Here is an 11,221-nt window from a genome sequence, read left to right on the forward strand (position 1 = left end):
CAAATCTCACGGTTTACTTCATGATGCAACATTTCTCATTTTCCCTAATTAACCAATAAAAGAGGGTAAAGCTAACCCCCAGCCCTCTTGGTAACGCTAAAGATGCAGAAGATTGAAGAATTGCAGCAAAAGGAAAGACACTTGGATCAATGCAGCAGTTGATTACTGACAGGACAAAAAGAGCTTGATTCCATGGCCATTAAAACTCTTGCTATTGCTATTGGAGATACGAAAGTGGAAGTGCTTCCATGCATGTTTGATGGTTTCAAAATGCCAGAGAATAATATACTTTTAATCTAGCTTCATCATCAAAGAAATCTGAACAACGCTGATAAAATTGCAGCTCCTATATAACACCAAGAGGGGAGGAGAAAGCAACTAGTTTCTTTGTAACTGAAATTTAGCTTGTCATGCAAAACATCCATGAAAAGTCATTCCAGTACGACTGTTGAAGTATGACCTATGCTGCGATTCTCATTGTTGTTTCCAATTAAATGGTGAAGAAGCACACCTGCTGCAACACTGACATTCAAGCTCTCCACGGCCAAAAAGGATCGGAACTCTGCACTCGAGCATTCAAGATTTATTTCTTCATCTTTCACTTCATCACCTCCTCCCACAGTTGCATCAACAGGAATATTTCCAGGGATTCGAACTAATTGCGTACATGATCTCTCCACCAATGGCCTCAAACCAGTGCCCTCACTGCCCAAAACAAGGATTGTGGGTTGACCAGGCAAAACCTCACTCAGAGAAACAGCTTTTGAGGAGACAGAACCACCAAGAACTCGCCATCCATTTTCAGCTGATGAAACCAAGAATTGCATCATATTTTTGCAATACCTAAGCTCCATTAGTTCAAGTGAACCTGCACTTGCTTTGCTCACAACTCCACTCAATGGAGCAGAATTTTTTGCGCATAGCACCACCCCTGAAGCCCCAAAGAAGTAAGCAGACCTGATAATTGCCCCCAGATTCTGAGGATCTGTAACCTCATCCAAGGCTACCCAAAGAGAACCCTTTTCTTCATCAGGTAAAACTGCATCTAATTCCTGTATTTTCACCATCTCCAATGGAGATGCATCAAGAACAAGGCCTTGATGGGGGCGATTATCAACAATCATATTAAGGTCATGCTTTGAAACTTCCTTTGTGCTTAACCCAATTTTCTTAGCCATCCTCAACACTTTCTCAAACCCTTTCTTGTCCTTCCTCTTCCTATTATTGCCACTCAAATCCAACCCTTCTTGAATATACAATGCATAGAATTCTCTTCTTCCAGCTGATAAAGCAGCCAAAACAGGACCCACCCCAAAAACCCCTTCACCAGCAATCTTAGGAACAGTAAATTCTGTAGCCTCTTTCCATGTCTTTCTACCCCAATTGTCCTGCCTATTCCACCTTTGAAACTCAGGTTTCTCAGTCTGGCCTCTCACACTCACCCTTCCTCTGAACCTATTTTTGATCTTATCCCATCTTGGATCATCAACAACCTCCAGATCCTCTTCTGCTTCTCCTCCTTCAACACCATCTTCCCTTTCATTGTAACCATAACCACTTGGCTTGTTCTTAGCAGCACCCGCCATTCTCCTTGTACTTTCTTTATCCCACACCTTGTGAATCTCTCTCCCAGAAGCAGCTTCTGCTATGTCCTCCCAAGAAGATCGATCAGTTTTTCCGACAGCCACTTCTTCTAACCTTTTCTTAGACTCCTCCCAAGATGAGTAACCTGTTTCTGCAACAGTTCCTTTCTCTAACCTTTTCCTCGAATTCACCCAGGAAGAGTCACCACTAACTTTCTCCAATCTTTTCACAGACTCCCCCCAAGAAGAATTACTACCCTTTCCACTTGCCCCGATCTCCAACCCTTTTGCTTCTTTAAGTTTCTTAGAATTCAACCAAGGAAGTGACTTTCCAACTCTAACCACACCACTCCCTTCATCGACTCTCTGCGAAAAACGATCTAGAGAAACTTCTAGCAGAACAATGCACAACAGTTTTAATTCTAAACCCTCCTGAAATACTTCTGGCTCTAGCTATCCCTCCCATTTCCATGTCCTTCCACTGAAATCCAGAATTAGTTTTTGTTGGTCTCACAAAGTTGCGAACTTTATGCGCTTTGTGGCCAAAACCATGTGAAAGTGTTGTGAAGTGGTCACATAGAGGGTTTAGTGAGGGTTTTGAATGGCACCCAATTGGTAAAAACTGGGGTTTTAGACATCTAGGTTTTAAAGAAACCCTGGTAGCCAAGGGAAATAATTGGCCCTTTGCTAGATTTGAGTACATTGCGCTCATTAAAATAATGAATGAAATGAAAGCAACAAGCAATTCAAAGAGTAAATACCTGGTGGATGGATTCAACACACAGGTTCTTATTGCTTAAGGAAGCAAAAACCCTATCTTGATTTATCCTCACCACTGATAACTCCCTTTATCTTCCTCAGTATAGCAGTTTCTCTCAACCTCAAACGAAGCCGCCACAGAGGAAATAGTGGAGTAGTAAATCCAGCTCACTTTTCTCAGCAACGCTATTATCCTTACAGATTTTGGATAATTGTATTATCAGTACAGAAATTTTATTTATATAATTTTTAATTTTTTTCACTTCATTAACCGACTTTTTTCAAAAATTTCAATCGAGTACTTCCTTGGTCAATTTTTTTTATATATTATTTGATGATATGATACTTTTTTAAAATTATTAATATTATTTTAACTTTTATTTTATATTATTAAATTGGATCAACTTTAAACCAGAAAATAATTTTTTTTAAAAGTGAATTCATGTAAAGTGAATTATTTTTTTAATATTTGATAATATCATGAAAAATAAGTTGAAAAATATTTTCTAGTGTTTGGTTATGTTATGAAAAATGAGCTGAAAAATAATTTATGAATATTTTTTTCAAGTTTATTAAAATAATAAAGAACAAATCTTACAAATTAAAAAGTTGAATGAGAATGAAATTGAAAAAAAAATCTAATTTCATAAATTATCTCAAATAAAATAAATAATAATCAAAATAATAGAGATCAAATCTAACAAATAAAAAAAATTAAAAGATGTAAAATTAAAATAATAATAATTAAAATTTCATAAATTATTTCAAATAAAATAAGTAACAATTAAAAGAATGAGAACCAAATTTGATAAATAAAAAATTTCAATTAAAAAATTAATAAGAGAAAAGCGAATAACAATTATAAAAATAAGGATCAAAGTTAATATAAAATAAAATAAAAAAAATTTTAAGGGAATAAATTAAAAAAAAATTCAAACAAAATATATATCAATCAAAAGTTTGAGCACCAAATTTGATATAATCAGCAAATAATATGATATTACTATTTTTTTTCACAACTTCTAGAAAGTGTTTTTCCACCCAAAATTAAAAAAAAAAAAAAAAACACTTTCCTGGAAATCAAGCTAAATTTTTCTTTGACTGGAAAGTGTTTTCCGTTGATCAACTTTTCTAATGGCAAACAAACATAGAAAAATTTAAAAAGTGGTTTCTAGAAAACCACTTTCCGTGAAAACAAACTCCCCTTGATCTTTTTTATTTTGATATACTAATATTTTCTATTATTTCAACCAGGTACTTTTTAAATTGACAAAATTTCTTTACTTCAATTTTTTTAAGTATGATTTATTTTTCATGATTTCATCAACTTTTCATTTATGTCGCAATTACATGATATTTGTTTTATTTAGTTAAAATAATAAATATTTTACTTGTATGAATAATTGATTTATTAATTTTAGATAATTGGGTTTTTAGGTTTTGTATGATGATTGATGAAAAGATTACAACTTTAAAAAGATTTACCTTAGTTATTTTATATTTTATCTTAATTTAAAGGAAAATTATCTCTTATAATATGATCAAAATTACAGTTGCCTATCATGTTGTATAAAAAAATATAGTTTGCATACTAAATCAAAAAAAAATTCAAATATGAGAAAATGATCAAAATATGCCAATATATATTATAACCAAAATAGATATAAATTATAATTTCTCTCTATTTTCTAACTAATAAACACCGAAGAATTTCTCACATGATTTTGTGGTTCAAAGTTGTTGTCTCTTCTAGGTGATGGAATCTTGAACAAGTTTCATCCTCAAATCAAAATATAACATGTATTTTTTTTAATCAAGGCTTTGAAAATCGATGATAATATGATGTGATGTTGTTAAAAATTATTTATTTGATTGTTTAGGAGTTGTTTAGTGTCCCTGTAATTTTAAAAAAGAAACCCAAATTTGTGAATGTGCAACATGGTTTTGGTAGTAGGAAACCTTTTATTCTTGTTTATTTGAATACCCAAAAAGAACCCCCAAATTTAATTTGAACTGATCATTGTTCCCCAAAACCTCATTAGTTAAGAACTTAAGATAGAATATCTAGATTTTGATTATAAGAATGTTGATGTTGAATTGGGTTATGATATGAGAGGTTTTAATATTAATAATTGTGATGGTGTCGGTGGTCGAGTTGGTGCTAATGTTGGAGGTTTTGTTGTTGGTGTTGATATTGGTGCTAATATGGGTGGTCTTGCTGATGGTGATGATAATGGAGTTGAAAAAGGTGTTGGTTTTGATATGGCGTGGGTGGTGTTATAAGTGATGTTGATGCTACTATGTACAGTGATAGTAAGGATGATGAAGAGAAGGAAGATCAAGACTATATCTTTTTTGTTTTAGGGGATTCAAAAAAGGTGGTAGGAGTATTTGTTCATTGTGATAATCGCTCTATAATTAGAAAGGCAAAAACTAGTATGTATAATGGTAAATCTAGATATATTCATCAAAGATATAGTACCATTAAACACTTGTTCTCAAATGAAATTATTATTAACTATGTAAAGTTAAAGAAAAATATTATGTATCCGTTAATCAAAAGTTTATCCAGAGAATTTGTGTATATAAAACCTTTAAAAATGAAAGAATGAAATGGTTAATAACCATACCTAATTTACTAGAGATCTCAACATCTATGTTTATATGAAAAATTAAGTTATATAACATTCTTAGCATAACTTGAAAATTATTATTTCCTGTTTATTTATATGATGAAAGTATTGCTAACTGTAACATGATAAATGGTGAATTGTGCTCTTAGTGATTTTCATATCTTGGTATACCAAGTGGAGTATAACATAATATTCTTAATGAAAGATCAGCTATAATAGTGAGAAAGATTATCGTTTTTTTAAAAAGAAAATCTGAAAAAAGGTTGAATTCTCAAAAGTACTCATGAATCCAAGAGTTATTCAGAAACAAAATGAACACAACGACGAAAATCAAATAAAATCATTATGTAGAGAGCTATGTGAATACTATTGTCTTGATTTATATAAAATTTTGAATAGTTTAAGACAACACATTTATTAGTTAGCCAAGTAAATATGATATTATTTCATTAAGAAATGTTTAAAGCCAAAAGCTACTTATCATGTTGTGTGATCCAACAAATCAATATCTTTTTACCAATCTTTAAGTTGTTTTTAAACTGATCAGATAATTTTCATTCATAAGGGTGATTATTGGAACTTCGTTTAAAACATGGTTAATAGATGTATTTGAGGTCAAATTAAAAGTGAGGTCCACTCACTTTTGAGGTTAAAACTTTATTAGAATTTAATCTATAATATAAGCTCTTTAACATATAATATTAACATAATTTAAACAATTATGGATGGATGAAAAATTGATCTCAAAGAACTCATGGTTGAGATATTTTGGAGAAACCTAAACTCTTTTAAAACTTGTATCCTACATAGGAGAAAAAAAAAAAAAAAAGCTTTGCTTGTTGTTTATATAGTGGGAAGGTGAAAAGTTAAAATTAGACAAAAAAAAACACCTAAATTTTAGAGGGGAGATAACTTAAACAGAGTGAGATTTGAGATAAAACATAACCTAAACAGAATGAGATTTGAGATAAAATTCATGTACACATGCACAACTTAGCTCATACTCAGGATTGGGTAGGGACCAAGTTTGGGTTAAATGTAAAATAATTTATTAGGCTACAAAAGTTATTTATTGCAAACTTGAATTTAGGCTTTGGTTTAGTCTATAAATGATTATTTTCTCCGGTCCATAGACTAAGCTTGATCAGTTTCATTTTTCTAGAACTGATTCTTCATAAACCTAGATAGTTTTGGATAGTTTTTGCATCTCTTTAAAACCAAAACTATTAGAATTAACTTCGGTATTATGATGGGTAATCAAAGCTAATTATGGATGAAATTTATTCTATATTAATTAAAATTAATTTTTACAAATTTTGGATCCGAAACTCACTATAAAAGGGGTTTTGCGATAAGAGTTTTTTTGCACTTTTTTTTTTCATATTTCTCAAACTCTTCACCACCTTATTTTTTAGTGTTTTCTTCTATGTTTTAAGCTTCATTTTCTTCCAGGTTCAGAGTTTAGGTTTGATTTTGTTGAGAGATACTTGGATTATATTTTCTTAATTTGTTGACGTTGTTTAAAAGTGATTCTAAACAAGATGATGTTGTTGAAATTTTGGAAAGCTTGTTGCAAATAGTAATAAAGTTTTAAAGATAAAATATTTATTCTAGAGTATTTCAACAAGTAATCTTTCTTTGATTTGTTTTAATAAGATATATTAGTATGCATGCTATGATCTTATTTCAATTTTTTTTATGGCTATTTGAATATATGGTTAATGTGCATACTAATATCTTTATATGTTTTGTATTGATTTGCAAGTTTGACATGGTGTGTTTGTACATATTTCACATATTTCTTATGCTCTCTAGTTTTAATTTGAATATTTAATTTAATTAGAATATTTATATCATGATAAACTAAATAATTCATTCTTGCTTATAGTTTTAAGAAGCATAAACAATAGATTTTCCTTGTACATCTAATTGGTTTAGAACACTCTTGTTATTATAAACTAAACTTGCTGACTAATCTAGCCTAATATGTTATATTGTACATGGACTTCTAATACTGCTAATCTTCTTCCAATACTCGTGAGTGCATATATATATATATATAATATATATATATATATATATATATATATATATATATATATGTGCGCGCACGCGCACGCGCACATCAATAATACATATATTTTATTAGATAAAAAAAAAATTGATGACACAAAATCAACTAGGCACGACAACAACATATATTTGAGAAGATAAGACTTTAATTAAGATTCTTGTTAAGTGTAGGATATATAGAATTCTTGTTACATGGAAAAAGGGAAAGGGAATTGAAATTGATTGTTTAAGAATTTGATTGAAATGTGTAATATAATACGCTACTCCACTTTCTTATTACCTATAAATGATTGTTGGCAAGTATGCTGGTTTGTCAACAATATTAAAGTTTAAACAAATATTAATAGTATAGATAATATATATTTTTTATTTTTTAAAAATTATTTTTAATATTACATATCAAAACAATCCAAAAACATTTTAAAAAATTAATTTTAAATATTATTTTTCAAAATTTACCTAAATAAGTGTGTATTTGGCGTTGTGGTTGCGTTTACAATAAAACACCGTTTATAAGTGTTTGGTTAGATATTAACCACACATGTATTATTGCGGGTCCCACCCAAAATTGAGGCTGGAACTCAATTTCTTGAAAAGCAATTTTGATTTGCTTTTAGGGGCGTGTTCTCCTCTCTCATTCATCGATAATGCAGATTTATTACTAGCTGGTCTTCGTCATTTTGTTTTAGTAAGAAGAGAACTCAAAACTTCTTAAAACCGCCGTGCAGGGTAGCTTGTTCTTTCGCTTCCCCTTCTTCTTTTTCTGCTGCATGGAGACACTCTCCACTGTTTATGGTCTGGACCTGGTCCAGCTCAAACCTAAATACATTGGACTAGGTCTGACCCATTACAATAAAAAAAAAATCCAACAAAATTTCTTAGATATTGTGTTTTATTAAAAAAAACTAGTGTTTAATATTATTCAATGGAAATATATAATTACATTAGAAGGAGATCGCATGATGACGTAACATTTGCAGAATTTGATCGCAATCCTAATTTTGTTCCTAATGATATTTTACCTAATGTTGTTACATGCTCAAGAAGCCATGGAAACTGTAGTCCTTGTCGGATGGATTTTATACGTGATGGAATTGTATATAGTTTAATGGAACAATACAAAATAATTTATATAAAATATTGTTTATTTCATGATGTAATAACAATAATTAAATCTACAATATTTCAATTAAAAACTATCAATATTAATATGTCTTTTTTAGTTATTTTATAACCTTAATTTGAAAAGCATTCTTAACCAAACATATTGAACTACTTTTTGTTCAACTTTAATTTCAACCACAGTTTTAACCAAACATATATTTTATCAAACCAGTCTCAATTAAAAGTGTTTTTTATAAAACAATTTTTTTCAAACCATAACTATAAAAACTATCATAATACCAGACACACTCTAAAAGATAATACCCAGCATTGAGTTTATTATAATATCCAGAGTTATATATTATAAAACAATTTTTTTCAAACCATATCATTCAATTATGACTTAAAAGAAAACTTAGCTAAGACGGACTTGATGTTTTGTGTTATGCTCAGGTGCTATTTAAGATTTAACATGGTTCTCTGTATGTTATTTCCCCCTCGTCTGAGCTTAAGGTTGTGTTTAGAAATGTGGTGTAAAATATGTTTATAAAAATTTTGAATTTTTTTTTTGTTTAAAATAAATTTTTTTATATATTTTCAAATCGTTTTGATGTGCTGATATTAAAAATAATTTTTAAAAAATAAAAAAATTATTTTGATGTATTTCTAAGCGAAAAACACTTTGAACCATCACTGCTACGACAATTCCAAACTTGCTCTAAATAGCTTAATTGTTGTTATTCATTAAATAATGTTATGTGACAGAACTAATTACTATCAAGTTTTTTATTATTTATATTTTCAGATTTCTTCATTATTTTGATTGATGAATCAAAAGTTATCCACTGTATTTTATAAATATTGCATACTAAATAAATATAATATAAGTTTCTTAGAAACTATTTGCGTATTAGATTGAACTAAATTGTTTAAGTAATAGCCTTATAATAATAGTTTTAAGTTCCAAATATTTAAATAAATAAATAAATAACAATTCTTACAATTCTTGGTCATTAAAATTCTTACAAATATTCCAGAGATTAAAAAAAACTAATTATTTTTTTTTAAATTAAACTTTTGAATATAATTAAGGAATTAAAAACTCAAAATGCTCAAATAACAAAATTAAAAAAATTCTAAGCCACTAAAGCTCTCTAAAAATTATTCTTGTAAGAAATTATTTTGAAGATGTTAAACAAATAATAAGATTACAAAACAACACAAATATTGAAATTAAAGAAATCGTAAACAAATAAAAAAACCCTCTAATATTCGCAGCCATTAAATTCTATTTTAAAAAATTTCCAAAAATATTTAAGATAAAAAGGTAGAAACTTATCAAAAAATTAAAAAATTTAATAACATTTTCGAATAATTTTTTAATTTTGTCAAATTAAATTTTAATTTTATGAAAAAGGCATTTCAAATAATTTTTTTTTAATTTTTTTTTTCAAGTGTTTCTATTTCATAAATGAATTACATGGTTCAACACAAACATCATTCATCGCACTTCCTGAAATTAACAGCCTACGAAATTGAGATTTACATCACTTTATTATACATACAAAACTACTTGTTTATGGAGCTTGGTGCCGAAAATAATACGGATCCTTTAATGTGTACGAACACATTACTTGGAATAAGATCCTTTTTCTTCATTTTTTTTTCTTGTATTTGGAAAATTTATTAATAAATTAAATATTTGATAATTTCTCAAAAAATAAGTAATGAATATTACTTTATAATTTTAATATCTTATCTTCTGTTTTGATATCAAAGATGACATGAACATCACCATTTTTCATTACAAATCCTCTATGTAATTTCAAAGTTTTCAATTGTTAAGTTTGAATTTATAAATAATTTGTTTTAAAAAATTATTGTTTTGATGTATTTTTAAGTAAAAATTATTTTAAAAAGTAATTTTTACTGTTATAAATAACTTGTTTTAAAAAATCATTTGAAGGAAAATATATGGATTATGATTAAAAAAAAAGCAATTTAATTTCAGATTTTACTTCAATGAAGTTGTGTTGCTACTCAGTATTCTTACACGTACTTTAAAAATAAAGACATTGGGATGACATGATGAGCAAAAAAACAAAAAAACAAAAGACAATATCACTTTTATAAGAGGATGATAAAAGCCAATGAGTTTAAATACCAAAAACTGTTTAGCTATATTTCTAATTTCTTTATTTTAATAAAGAAAAACTAACTTAGTAGAGGTAAAAAGCAATCTCGCAAATCAAATAGAATATAGAGTTTCTTACTTGGCTTTAATAGATTAGAAAAAAAGAAAGAATTTAAAGTAATGTAATTTAGATAAAATATAAGAAAGCTATAAACAAGTAGAAGAAAAATCTATAAATAAAAGTAAGAAAAAGAAAAACTATAAATAAATAATAAATTATAGAAAGAAATTATGTATATGAGGTTGATTTTCAATAATTGAATTACCTATTTATAATGTTATATAATTTAAATGAATATTCATTTATAGTGTAAATAAAAATTAAATACACTTTTAAATATGTAGGTTATGCTTTTCCAACTTTATATCTTATAATATGAGTATTTGTGTATTTATCTTTGAGGATAAAGTTAAATCAATAGATGTTTGGAACGACTTCAATATTAATATTCATGTTTATTTTTATGTTTTAAAAGTATTTTTGAAAAAAACTTAAATTTTTTACTTCAAATTAATATGTTTTTGGTATTTTTAGATCCTTTTGATATGCTGATGCTAAAAAATAATTTTTTTTGTTTAAAAAATTATTTTGATGCATTTTCAAGTAAAAAATATTTTGAAAAGCAATTTCCACTATACTTTCAAATACCCCTTAAGTAATTTTATTTAAAATCTTCAACATAAAATTGAAATCATTAGTTTGGATTCATAATATTTATTTTTGAAAAATGTTTTAAATCTAAAGTAGGCAGCATAAAAGCGGCCGACAAAACAGACCGAAATACAAGAGGAAATATCCCGGTTTCAAGGACACTCTCGTAAAATCAATCCTTTTCCAACCCTCCTTCAAGCTAAATAATAAAACGATAAATAAT

At 28.1% G+C, this 11,221-nt stretch overlaps 1 protein-coding gene across 1 annotated transcript; it reads right to left on the reverse strand.

Annotated features, from left to right (window-relative positions):
- Positions 1–184: 184 nt before the first annotated feature.
- LOC118051602 (uncharacterized) lies at positions 185–2,553 on the reverse strand. The gene is given in 3 exon segments (XM_035062276.2): positions 185–1,958; positions 1,960–1,975; positions 2,066–2,553. Coding segments are annotated over 3 exon segments (1,773 nt in total). The 5' UTR covers positions 2,296–2,553; the 3' UTR covers positions 185–431.
- Between the last annotated feature and the right edge of the window lie 8,668 nt (positions 2,554–11,221).

The sequence above is a fragment of the Populus alba genome, chromosome 18 (genome assembly GCF_005239225.2).
Source record: "Populus alba chromosome 18, ASM523922v2, whole genome shotgun sequence".
NCBI classification, from domain to species: domain Eukaryota; kingdom Viridiplantae; phylum Streptophyta; class Magnoliopsida; order Malpighiales; family Salicaceae; genus Populus; species Populus alba.